The 13,474-nt window shown below is 41.6% G+C and overlaps 1 protein-coding gene across 1 annotated transcript in view; it reads right to left on the bottom strand.

Moving 5' to 3' along the window:
* The window catches only part of SRPK2 (SRSF protein kinase 2), an 85,581-nt gene that overhangs the window by 6,995 nt on the left and 65,112 nt on the right, over positions 1 to 13,474 (bottom strand). The window contains 5 exon segments of the mRNA XM_031059048.1: positions 773 to 865; positions 1,293 to 1,385; positions 2,101 to 2,170; positions 11,713 to 11,820; positions 11,915 to 12,015. Coding sequence (XP_030914908.1) covers positions 773 to 865; positions 1,293 to 1,385; positions 2,101 to 2,170; positions 11,713 to 11,820; positions 11,915 to 12,015 — 465 coding nt within the window.

The raw sequence follows: 13,474 nt of genomic DNA, 5'->3' as shown, positions 1-13,474 counted from the left end.
TGGAGGGAGGGTCAATCACTGCTGGGAAGGCATGGGAGGGTGAATCACTGGTTGTGTTCAGCCTCACAACCCTGAGCTCCAGAGCTGCCAGCTCAGCCCCCGGACACCAACACCTCACTGGGCAGCCATGGGCAGGGCAATCCCCAGCTCTGTCAGCAGCAAAGTGCCCTCCCCAGCTGTGCTGACAGCCATGGATGCTCCTGACAGACCCTGTCCCTCCACACAGCACAGGCTGTCTCATAACCGAGGGGATGGAACACCTGAGGCATCACCACATCCCCCATGAGTCAAACCCTGCCCTGAAGAGCAGCCTGGGCCAAGTTCCATCTGCTCTGCCTGCTCCCCGGGTGTGACAGCAGCTCAGTGTCCATTGCCCAGGTATTCCCTTCCTGCCTCTCTCATTCCTTACCAGCAGCACCTGCTGGACACCAATAGCTGGGATCCAAAGCTGCTGACAGATGATTTTTCACCAGGCTACAAGCCATGCATCACTTTAGTCCTCACACTTACAGGAACATTAGACAACAGATTCACACAGACACTTGTTAACATCCACACTTTGCTGAGTACATCCCCAAATGAATTTGAAATGAAATACTGAAATGAACACCTCAAATTGGGGCTTTTCCCAGAAAGCCAAGTTTACATCACAGATCTTCTTTAGTAAGTGCTCTCCATTTAAATGGATCTATTTCTTCAGTACCCGTAAATGAACATATTCTCCTTCTGGATAGTATTATGCTTTAAATTAGTGTTGCATAAATACCGTTACCTTTTTTGGTGAAAAACTCCTTGGAATATTTCCCCAACATAGCGTATTTTCGAGGGATTTTCCCCAGCAGTTCAATGATCAATGCTATGTGGTCTGCATTGGAGAACATTGCCAGCAAAACAGAAACATACAACAGTTTAATCAGTACATTGCATGCACACACTAACACTGGCCCGGTACAGACAGAAATAGATTGATCCTGGTAAAAAACACAGGTGCACACTGCTCACTCAGCGGCTACTTTGGAAAGATGCTTTCAGCAAAACTTCCTTCTCAAAACAATGAGTGGCAGGTGCCACAAACAGATTTTGCCATATAATTTAAAATGTACCAATAGCTATTTTTCAGAACATTTGGGTGAAAAAAAATTGTCAGAGATTTGTGGGAATTTTGCTTTTCCAAATGGAAATTTTTGTTGTGTGATTTCAGGAAATGCTCCTCGCTGGGACATGATACAACCAGCCACAGCAATTCCACTTCTGTCTGCATCACGGCACCTTTCAAAAAGAAGAGGTACTACCTCTGCGATTGAAGAATTCCCGAGAATATTTTCCAGATAGAGCAAAGTGCCTTGGGATATTGCCTAGCAGCTCTATGATGTGTGCTATGTGGTCTATGAGGGAGAGAAAAAAGGATACGGGAGTGGAAGGGGCAGGGAAAGGATGGGATAAAAAAGAAGAGGAAAGAAACTGGAATTAGTAAAAAATCAGAAATAGTTTCAAATCAACAATGTTTGCAGCAAATCCATGCAGAGGTTTCCAGGATCGGCAGAGCTCTGGCATCATTAGTAGCATTTAGGAACAATGAATGATGCCCACATTACCACTGCAAATAGCATTTACAAGCAAACAAGCATGAAAATGGACAGGTATACAGATGGAAGCAGGAGTTAACTATGATTTTAAAAAAATAATTAGTAATTGCCTAATACAAATAAAAATACACAATGTAAACATTATTCCAGTGTCACTCTTGTAAAGAGAATAATAGAATAAAGTTCAAATTTGTCGTTTCTTTTCTAAACTAAAATGTTGTTATTTTCAATCAGGTTTCCACACATATGCAATCTTACAAGAAGGGTAGTTTAATTCCTTCAGGCAGTTGTTAAGTAGATGAATATCTGCAGAAGGCAGTTTTTGCCCACCCACTGCTAGTGGTGGAACTTAAAACTAAAAAGAAAAAAAATCATATTTACACTCTTAAAACAATGTGTATGAACAGTTCTACTCAAATACAAAACTTAAACCCCACTGTAAGCTCACTGGAAATTTAAGAGGAGGTGTATGAAAATACGAAGAAACTCTTACAATACCTCAAAAGAGTCATACCTTCATCCCTGGAATAGTCTTCACCAGAGTGCGGCTCGAACAAGTAATCTCCAGTCGCCAGCTCAAACGCCTACAACGCAACAGACACAGTCAGGGGCGCTGCACAAGTAACGCCTTCCATCGAGAGGTGTCAGCACAACATCACAGCTCCCTCAGAAACCACAGGGAATTCACACTCAGAGCTCGAGCCTGGCACTGCATCTGAGACTGAGGAGCAGCCACTTACCTGGGGACATCACTCCTGCAGAGCAGCAGCAGCACAAACCCAGGCTCTGCTGAGAGCCCCACGTCCAGCCCTCTGTGGGGCTGGGGCTGGGGCATACCCACCCCCAGGCACTGCTGCCCAGGCAGGTGGGATGAAGGAAGGAATCACACAGGGCTGGAGTGCAGCCCCTCCCTGCAGCCCTGGGCAGCCCTGGCAGTGCCGCCACGCTCAGAGCGCTCCTGAGGGTCCGTCAGTGCTGCACTGAGCCAGCCCTAAACACAGCCTCACCCACTCGTGTGCAGCGTGGTGCTTGTGTCAACTACCTGAACACATCAGGCTTTTCAAAGTATAATAATAATACCTATAAATAATGTAATATAATATAATATTATTTAAGCTACACATGTATCTGATGGGTATTTACCTGTCAGGTTGCATGCTGGAGGCTGAACTAAAAAAGTCTGAATCACAAATAAAATCCATTTATGACTATAACTAATCACTTGAAATCAGCCAACAAAAAAATCCATTCATGGCTAAAATTAATCACTTGAATTAGCTTCTTGGATGACTCTAAATCTGAAAGAGTTTTTTGAAATACTTCAATGGTGGGAGTAAATGGCAAGATAGATATTGATGGGGAACCCAGAACAGACACTGGGACATCAGATCCCCTTAGGGCAGGCAATGCTTCCATGGGAAGTTAATCCTGTGTTAGGTGAGGGCAAAATTGACTTTCTCTGTATGGGTGTAATGAATATGAAAAGCTGCAAAGCTCTGAAGCACCTATGAGAGCCCCTGCTTGTATCCAGACATGGATTCATCTGGTCTAATTTGTTAAACTAGTCTCTTTCAGCTCTGGCTCACCAACTGCCCAAGCAGCCACAGGAATCTAATTCCTTCCAGGTGGTTTAAGCATCATACTATTGTCCATGTCCAAGACATGGGAAAACAGCTGATCCAGAAAAGCATTCCAAAAATCAGGCAGACCTTCCTAGCACAATTCTAGGATGGGATTCCACTCCATTAGAACATTTACTACAAAATACTTGTCTCCTGAAAATAGACACTTTTCTGTTCCAATTTACAAACTGGAGTTGTTAAATCACCTGTAAATTTAGCCTATTTATGAGCACTTGGCTTCTTCAAGCTGTGAACTGCAGTGTCATCCAAGTGGGCTACAGCCAACATAACTCATTGCAATCACACACAGCAGCCAAGAAAACAAGAACACCCCTTGTTGACATTTCTGCTGATCCTATGAACAGGCCTTTAACTTCTAAAGTTACTACCACTAACAAACAGTCATTCACCACTTTTCTTATTCCCCTCTTAGCTCAGGATTGACAGTTTGCATATTACAGCTGAAAAAAATCAGAATGACTTCATAAAATCTCAGGTTTCTAAACTGAAATAAATGTTAAGAGCAGCCAGAAGTGATCACTGGGATAGACCTCTAAACACACCACAGAGAATATTGTTATTCTCCTGAGATGAGACAGAGAAGACCCAAGTGTCCTCTCTGTATCTCATGGCAATGAATTTATTCATACGGAGAGCTGGACCAGCTTTCCCAGGAGGGCACACACCAGTGGGGCTGATTCCCAAGGACACTGAGGAACTGCCTGCTATTACACACAGATCCCTGAAGAAGAATGGAAATGCAGCTGAATTTAGCCACAAGGGTAGACTACACAAGAATATAGCTTCTGTCCATAAAATGAAGCATTAATAGCTTGATATGTCTGTGTGGGACTAAAAAGATTAAACTGAAAAACTGTGAAAACTGTTTATAGAGAAGCACAAGAGGTAAGCATACTGCTGTGATACTCTGAATTTCAGATCAGTTTGTATATCACAAGAGCTGAAAACTCCCATAGATTGGGATTTTTTTTTTGTATACCACCTTCTCACTGAACAAAAACTACAGCTTTTGAAAATGACAATGATGCTTCTCTTCTCCTTTTTGTACAGCTCTGACTGCATGCCCAGGATGGGCTGGGGCCACAGCACTTCACACAGTTGATTTTCTGACTCTCCCTGAAGGGCTCTAAGAACAAAACCACTTCTGACCCAGATGCACACATGGACAGCCCAGAGGCAGGTGCTGTGGTATTTGCAATGATGGTTCTTGGCATCCATGGAAGACAATGTCTCACAGGCTCATCTGTGGTACCTGGTAGTATGTTCCCAGCTACTTTCAGGACAGACTGGCTACACAGGGCAAGATAAATTAAATTAATTTGTCCTCATATAAAAAAGAATAAAATCCAGACCAAGGTTTTTGTCATAAAGAATCAGTGCTAGAGATACATTAATAAACACATGAATAGCTGTAAGAAGGACAATCCCAGCTCTGGATTGTATCAGAGTTTTTCTGCTCTTTAAAGCACTCTCCAAAGGGGTGGTGCACTGGAAAGCCCATGCTGTTATGGAGGGGGAGCCATGGAAGAGCAGATCTCTGCTGCTGCAGACTGAGAGCCACAGCTCTGGCTGTGCAACCACTGCTGCTCTGGGCATCCTCAGCACTTACCCACACTTTACACCCACCTGTAGGCACAGAGAACCCCCAGACCCTATAAGGGAGGTCACTGACACTCTGTGATGACTCAAGGAGACCCCAAGGGCAGCACAGTGACCACGGGTCTGCTCTGCCCAGCTGTGACCAGTGTGGGGCCACCAGTGTGACAGTGACCCTGTCCCAGTGGGGAAAGGGCAGGGAGGACCTGAGGCATTACAGGGGCTGAGCAGAGGATGCAGGAGGGGAGGCTGGCAGGGCTGGCTTTGCTCAGGGGGGAAAAGGGATTTAATTGCTGCACTCCACTGCCTGAAGGCAATAGCAGAGAAGAAAAAGTTACACTCACCCCAGAGAAAGGACAACACAGGCAGGAAGATGGGAAATTCCAGTCAAACATGAGGGAAAAAATTCTTTGGTGAGACTGCCTGAGTACTGGGACAGGCTGCTGAGAATGGCTGTGGAAATGCCATTGTTACAGGTACATCCTCAGGTATGTACCCCTCAGCTGGACATGGCTCTGAGTGACCTCACCTACCTTTGACAACAACCCTTGTTCAAGATGGAGGCAGATACCAGAGATCACTTCAAACCTAAATTTGTCTATAATTTCCATGATGCTACAAATACAAACTAACTATATTTACTTACTTTCACTTTGAAAGTAATAATTTCTAAAAACAAGCTTCTTGACAGAAATTCCAACTTTAAAATACCATGATTTTTTTACTTAGAGTTGACATTTACCTCAAGACAAGTCAGCATTTCACTTATTATATGGAGATAAAAAATTAGTTACATCACACTCAACATATGGCACAGAAGTCCAAGGCAATCACCCATCTTTACTGAGTGTTCTGGCAATTTCTACTTACCACTTTCCTAAGGTTCTCACAGAAAACCAGCCTAGACTGCTTTTCTCCATCTGCAGATGGTGAACCTTTCACAGAAATGGTTACACTGCTGTTTTATAGGCTCTGAAGAGGCTCTATTTCTTTCCTGCCACACGATTGTGTGTGAGCCTAGCACAGCACAGAACTGGTGGCATAACTACACAATGGACCCATATCTAAACACACAATTGGAAATAGCTACATTTTCACTGTGTGACAGCTGTGCACTCAATCTGCTGATTGAAAAATGGATGCATGCCTAGGGAAAGCTCTCTGGGAGAGGACGGGAAGAACAATTCACTTGGACTGCATCAGCCTCCCTGAACTGAAGCCCCAGCTGAAAAAGAACAACAAGCTATAGGCCAGAATTATTATTTTGACAGATGAGATGCAGCTCTTGGCCAGAGCTTCTCCTACCCAGCTGAAATGAAGAGATGTGAATGTCAAGACTGTAACTGCTTTAAAAACAGGCTTGGTTTTAAGAACCCTGTTCCACAGGTCAGTGGGAGTATGGAAAGAAGATCAGAAAGCCTTCTGAGATACACACATCAGCTGACAGCTTGTTCTCCCATGGACATCTCCCCCTGAAGAGCCAGGCAAGGCGAAGAGTATGAAAGGCATTTTGCATGGTTAGTGCTTGGTAAGAAAGGCCAAATATACAAACCAGAGACTTGCATGGGATGCTTGGAAGGGAAACAGGGTCATTTTATTTGCTGTACTCCGATCTTGGAATCATGCATACTGAGTGGCTGTTTTAGAAAGTCAGCTCCTCTGGGAAATCATGTTCTTTTGAGTGTTTCAGACTGTCCACCCACCACCTTCAGAAAGGGCGTACAGCGAGTAATAACAGCATTCTGTACTGGATCTGCCTACTGAAAAATACGTGCATAGCAACTTCAGCTTTTTCTCCCCTCGAAACCACATTTCTGATTTTCAGTTTTTCCTCAAAATACTGCTTCTGTGCAGACTGAGGCTTGTCATCACACCTTTGGTATGTGCCACTCACACATACTGACATGATGATACTCATGATCCCATGGAGACATGATCATTTCTTCCCTGCTTACAACAATGAAGAGTAGTTAAGGACAGTTCCCATTCCACTCCACATTGGAGAACAGCACACAAAGAAATAAACTGGGGGCACAAGGCTGCAAGGCACCCACAAGCACTTACATATAGGTTTAATTTTAACATAACTTAAGATATCCTGTTCATTCTCCATTCTGTTCCTCTGAGGTCTCTCACATGAACAGAAATGCTCACAAATAAACCCCAGTGCTGTAAACTTGCCTGCCTTGTAGTAGCACATCCTTTGTTTTGAAAGCTCTTTGTCTGTCCCCTTTCCGTCACACCTTGTAGTGTTTTCTTTCATCATCTGTCTTCTCTTTGGGTAGATAAAACACCAAGTACAATTTTCACCTTCTCTGACTTCCTGCTGATCTATAGCTGTCATCTCTTTGCTAGGTCTTATTACAAAGAGAGGATATTGCAGGAATCACAACTCTCCACAAAAGACACCTCAGAAAAGTGTTAAAAACTTAAAAAGCCTTGTTCATGTCCCAGCCTGTGACACAGTCACCTCTTCCCAGCAGCTCAAACCAAAGGTAATGAACAAATGTCAGATGATGAGATTCATCACTTCAGGTGCTTTTCCTGTCCCCAGTCCAAGGAGACTGAACAAGGAAAAACAGTGGAACCATGGTGCTCGCAGTCATTTCCAGAAGCAATACAAAAGGATGCTGTCTGCCGGTAATAGCTCCCTCACCTTGCCAGGATTTCTTGGCAGCAGCAGGGGAGTACTGTGTTCTGTTTTTCTGGGATTTAGGAAATGCTAAATCACTCAGAGTCTGTTCAGTTGCTGCTCTAAAGAAAGCAACCCGCTCAATACTGATAATGTGGAAATTCAAACCAATACAACCAAATCATCAAGAATGTTTTCAATCCTGTCAAAGGTACTGCTGCCTCCAAATCTATTTCCTTTTTTGGGTGAAAATGAGAGATGCACCTCCCTGCTGGCAGAATTTAATTAGGGCTTAGTACAGGAAGGGAACATCTTCTAGAATTTAGTAAATGTGGAGAGATTCCCAGTGTGTAGCTCTCCATGAGAGCAGCTGAGTATTCCATATAAACAGGCCACAATGTTAAAAGAAAAATAAAAGGGCACTGTACAATTTCGTTAACCAAACTCATGTGTGTCCAAGCAAATGGCAGCAACAATCATTCTAACCAAGATCACCAAAGTCTAGAGAAAAAAATACTAAGCTACACTTTGTGGAATCCTTTGCCAAGCACTGAGCAAGTAAACTACTCCACTGAGGTCTGGAAAAGCCCACTAACATCCAACCTCTGTCACAGCACTTCATGCATGCTCTGCACTGATTATAAGCCTCCAAAGATATGCATCATCCTCTTTCTTCCTTTCCTTCCTTTGTTTTTTTCTGAGCAACTCTGCAACTCAGATCACCTGAGCAGAGGACTGGTACTGGTCTGAGGATATTCACATTCATCCTTTAAATCTGATTAAAAGAAGTTTGGGACACAAAGAACTGGGCCATGCCAAACTATCTAAAATTAGAAGATTCAGCTCACAGGCTGCTGGCTTGCAATGCCACTTATTCACTGACAAAACACCAAGAAACAGCACTGCAAAATTATTAGCACTGAGTTATTTTGCCCTCTTTTGCTGTTTGGGTAGAGCCCTTACATGGCTCTGATAACAAACACTTCCAGCGCAGGTAATCCTGACCAGAAGCTGGCTAGTCCCATACTAGAGTCGATACAAATAAAACAGGACTTTTCTCTCCTGGAAGCTGCATCAAAACCATCAAGCTCCTGGCTAGAGGAAGCCATCCCAAACCAACTGAGCCCAGGTAAGGAATGCTCTCCATACAGACACAACATGCAATGTCCCAGAAGATTCATAATGGAATATTCTGGAGGTTGCTGTGCACACAGGAACACAGATGCTCTGCATGTTCAGGGCCTGTTTATCAGAGGCCTTGTTTAAAAACCTCATCTTCATCCTTATTATTAAAGACTGTGTAAAATGGACTGGCAAATGGTATGATGGAAAAAGACATTCTACTGCTGCTGAGATAAAACAATCTTCTGTGCTTAACACACTTTATGCCATAAGTACAAGCCAATACAAGAACCAGCAGCTGGGCTACTCATGGTCAGTGATATCCTCAGTGAGCAAGATTATTTCATTAGCAAGAAAAAGGCAGTGAAAACCTTAGGCTCAAATGGAGATTGATAAAGCACAAGACCAAGTTAAGACCCCAGGTGAATCCTGGTACCAAGCATTCCAAGTCATCCTTCATATAAACCAGGACACAAAGATTTGTGAGTTTTATATACACATAAATCTGTGACACAGAAACCCTACAGACACTAAGCTCCAAGAAAGGCCCTTTTTTGCCATTTTTTACATGAAGATGTGAGCTAGAATATCAGACACTGTAGTGGATACAAAATGCATGGAGAAAATCTTCTACTTTGCCAGTTAAGCAGTGTTCATGTGTGCTTGGTGCTGTCACATTAGGTAAAGTATGGATGGATGGATGGATGGAAACTTGCCAAGGAAAAGTAACGGCAATACTGCTGGACCACTCATTTTGCACAGTACTGCTTCCAAAAATGTCCTTAATGACTCAGGACTTGTACAAGCAAAGTTGCCTCTGCCCTCCTTTGGGAGTCCTGGACATCAAGGCTAACAGGGTACCTAAGCTGTATTTCGGCAGAAAATAAACACCACCTGCTCCAGCAGACAATCCCTTTGAAAACACAGTAAACATGGATCAGAGTGAATTAAATAAGAAACAGGAGCAAGATAATCTAGAAGGGCATTTTCTGAATCAAATCTAGGTACAACAAGGAAACCAACCTTGAGAAAGCAAGTGGAGCTGTAGAGGCATTAAAACACTTTGGTACTTCACAGTTCTTGACTGCCTTAGGGATTGGCGAGGTTCACATCATAATTTCCAAAGACAGCCTAAATAAATTTGGAAGCTTGCAGTTCCACATCAGGAATGCTTTCCTGGCTGCTAATCTCAATTACAAGTCCTCTGCAGAAGGAGGTATTAAGGCCTCCAAGGCAATCCCTACCTCAGAGCTGTTTTCCATCTGATACAGGATCAGCATCCCCAATGCTCTGACCCATTTTCTCAGCCACACAGCAATGCAAACACATTCTAGGGGTTTTTAAATGATGAATTTTTCTATGAGCTTGAGAGGCTGCTCTCTATTTTTTACACAACTATACCATGATGACAATTGCATTCAACAATTGTATGTAAGTGCTGTAATGTTATAAAATTTCTACTGCATTTCTTAAGGGCAAAAACCTAAAGACTGTGACAGAAGACAGAATTACAGCACTTCTGCCCCAAATGTTTTACTATCTGCAAGGCTTACATAACAAAAAAGCAGAAGTACATTTTTCTCTTTAAAATAATGAAAATTCATACATAATTGTGAATCTGAGTTAAGGTACCTCCAGTGGCAGTGATGCTTTAGGCCTTTTTCTTTCCCTGAGTTTGAAGAAAGCAGGAACACTTATATAACATGGAGGAGAAGTTGTAATAGGCTGGGCAACCCCAAGTATTGCAAGAATATTATATTCCTTAATGTGATATTGCTATTTAGTACCCAACTATCTTTAAATACAGTTCTAGGTGGACCTCAGCCTCCTTTATGTCTTTAGCTACAAGACTAAAAGACTATATAAGACTATAAAATTAGCAGCAACAGATACAACTTAAAGATGAATGCAGGGCATGCAATAAAATAAAAGGTTATCAAGTTCAACCGAGGTTTACTAAATACTAGGTAAAAGAAAAAAGTCTCTATAATGACTTTGTAGTTAGTTAAGACAAGAATAACTTAAGGAATTAAAGAACAAACTGTGGAATATTTTACATGTTTTATTTTCAATGCAATAGAAAAATTCTTCATTTTGTCCCCAAACAGAAGAGTAGTTTTGGAAATGGATAGGTTTGCTGTGTACTAAAGAAAAAGCTAGTATTAAACTCCAGAGCAGACATACTTTAATTTCACTTAGGGGTCAGCTACTTCCAACACATGGCTTGCTGAACTTATAATATCTGTAGGATTTTATGTTCCTTTCAATCCTCCTCCTCCTCTCCCTCCGAGCTGTGTAATTCTTCTCATCACCCACACATGCAAACTGTGTCTAGTACTGGAGTCTTCTCCTCCTCCTCCTCACACACTTACTCTTATCAGACATGTATTTGTAAATTATAAAGATTTGATTAAGTTTTCACTTTTAAAATAGGCAATGGTACTTCTACATTTGTTTTTTTGGATATACATACTATCTTAAATGAGAAGATGCATGCAGCTTGTTCATCCTCAAAGAGACATTAGGATGTTTCAGAAAGCTGCATGATTAAGTTTTCACTTTTTCTGTTCTATAAAGACTCTTAAAAAGCTGTAATTTCAATTGTGTTAAAACTAATTCTACAGAATGTTACCACAGATTTTACGCCAATAAACTGAATTCCTTCTCTTGAAAGTTTAGAACCAAGCCTAATCCAATCCATGTTTTCACTGCACTTGGCACCAATTTAAAGTATTTCCCTATTTTGCTACTTTACACAAGAAAAGGGAATGCAATCACAGCTAACAGTAGCCCAGGTTCTAAGATTGGAATGAAACAAACAGTTGTACTTTGTCAGTTACATTTTGTCATTCCGAATAGACACATATCTTCTCTCTAAACTTGCACATTTCTGAATACAAGTTTAAAATGTATCACATGAAAGTTAGATGTGCTCTGCAAAATATTTCCTTTTGATTAAGGAGGCTTGAGAAATTGAAAGAAAGGGAAGAAATCATCAGCAGCTGATACAGCATCATTTATGATAATGTATTTGTGTCAAAACATCAAAAACATCCCCATCAGGCTTCCTCACTAAATAAACAACTGTTTTAGGAGCTTTACTCTTGTAAAACACACATTGCATTGTTCTTACCATACATGCTGTACTCCAGATATCAGCAGGTGTACTGTAACCTGCTCCTATTAAAACCTCTATGGATCTGTACTGTCTTGTCTGGATGTCTTCTGTGAAGTGTTTGTGCTAAAATAGAAAGAACCACATTAATGGAAAAAAAAGGACTATAAAAAGACCTGTTCTAAATAGTGAACAGCTAAAATGATGTAGTTACACTTACCACCCAGCAGGCATTCCCCAGGTCAGCAATTTTAACTCTAATTTTATCTGCATTTCTTGGGTCCAGTGGATTCACCAGTAAGTCAGCAGCACGAGTTTTTGCTAACACAAGCAAAATGCAGAACAGTTAGAATGTTAAGCCCACTATTCATTATCTCTAAGCAGTTTTGCCTTGACACTTCGTTCAGTGTTGTCATACATTGAATACATGAAAATAATTTGCTGAATGTTACAAGAAATTAAAGCAACATAAATAGGATTTCTTCCCCTGATTTCTAAATATCCTTATACATTTCAAGTGCAAATTTTTTGCATTTTTTAGCTGCCAAATGACTATTACTAAAATAACCAGACGAGTTCTAAGCAAAACCAGTGCATGTTTCCAGGAACAGATTCAGACAGAAAATGTGAAAACTCAGACCCCAAGAACTCATCCCCTACACACATGAGCCTAGAGGGCTGTCACCAGTTTGGTTGAGAAAATAAATCCTGCAATTCCATGCCTGGCTACAGTAAATAAAATCTGGCTGAATTCTTCCTTTTTTTTGGTAAACCTATCACAAGGGGTAAAAGACTCACCAAAACCTGGCTAATTTGAGAGCCTAGAGGGCTGTCATGCTTTTCACAAAGAATTCAGCATTCAAAGTTCTCTGAAGGTCCTATTTGCATCAATTATGATCCAGACTAAAAAGGCAGAACTTTGATTAATCTTGCAATCTTTAGAGGCTTTTGGGACACTGAAACCTTAACACCACCTGTAGAGGTGCTGCTTTTCTCTATTTTGACATTCCACCTGCTAGTTCCTAAACTGGAAAGAAAGCAGATGACTTGAAGGCAGAAGACAGAAGCAGGTATCACAAATCACAGGAAACACAGGACTGGTCTCTGTTTCCTTGTCCCAGAGCTGCAAGGTGTAAATTGGAAACTGAAGGTAAGATAAGAAAGAGGTACTAGATCCAAAAAGCACTTGTGGCTGCAGTGACCTGATAAACTGGTGAAAGCCTTGGAAGAGGAAAATACACCAGACATGGGACAAGGACAAGAAATGCTGCATGTCTAACGGAGAATTGGGAGTGACTGAAATCAGATGGAGATCTTCAACTGCTGGCAGGAAGCCTGAATGGGTCATCAGAGCACTGAATTTTAGCCAACCAGAAAAGAAAGTGGCAGAGTCCACCAGAGGAGAGAGGGATAAAAATACAGGAGTAAATAGCAAAAGGCAGAGGGGGCAGTGACCTCAACAAACAGCCCTCTAAAGAAGCTGGAATGGAGAACAAAACTCAAGTTTATAAAAAGCATCAACATAAGGACAGAAGTAAAACACTCAAAAGACAGGAACTAGTAAGACCAGTAAGCTTAATACTAAAGTCTTCCCTTAAAAACATGCTCCATAGTACAGTGCAATTTTTTTAACACAATCACATGCATTACTGAAGAAATAACAGAATAGCAGAACCTTTCTCAGTTCAGTAGTCTTTGCAAAAAAAAAAAAAAGAAAAAGAAAAAAAAAGATAATCCTGGATAAATCCTTCCCACACGTGTTGTTGAAGGACTGCAGTAA

This window comes from Geospiza fortis, unplaced genomic scaffold (genome assembly GCF_000277835.1).
Source record: "Geospiza fortis unplaced genomic scaffold, GeoFor_1.0 scaffold424, whole genome shotgun sequence".
Lineage (NCBI taxonomy): Eukaryota > Metazoa > Chordata > Aves > Passeriformes > Thraupidae > Geospiza > Geospiza fortis.
The sequence above is the reverse complement of the archived record's forward strand: the minus strand, read 5'-3'. Positions and strand labels throughout refer to the sequence as shown.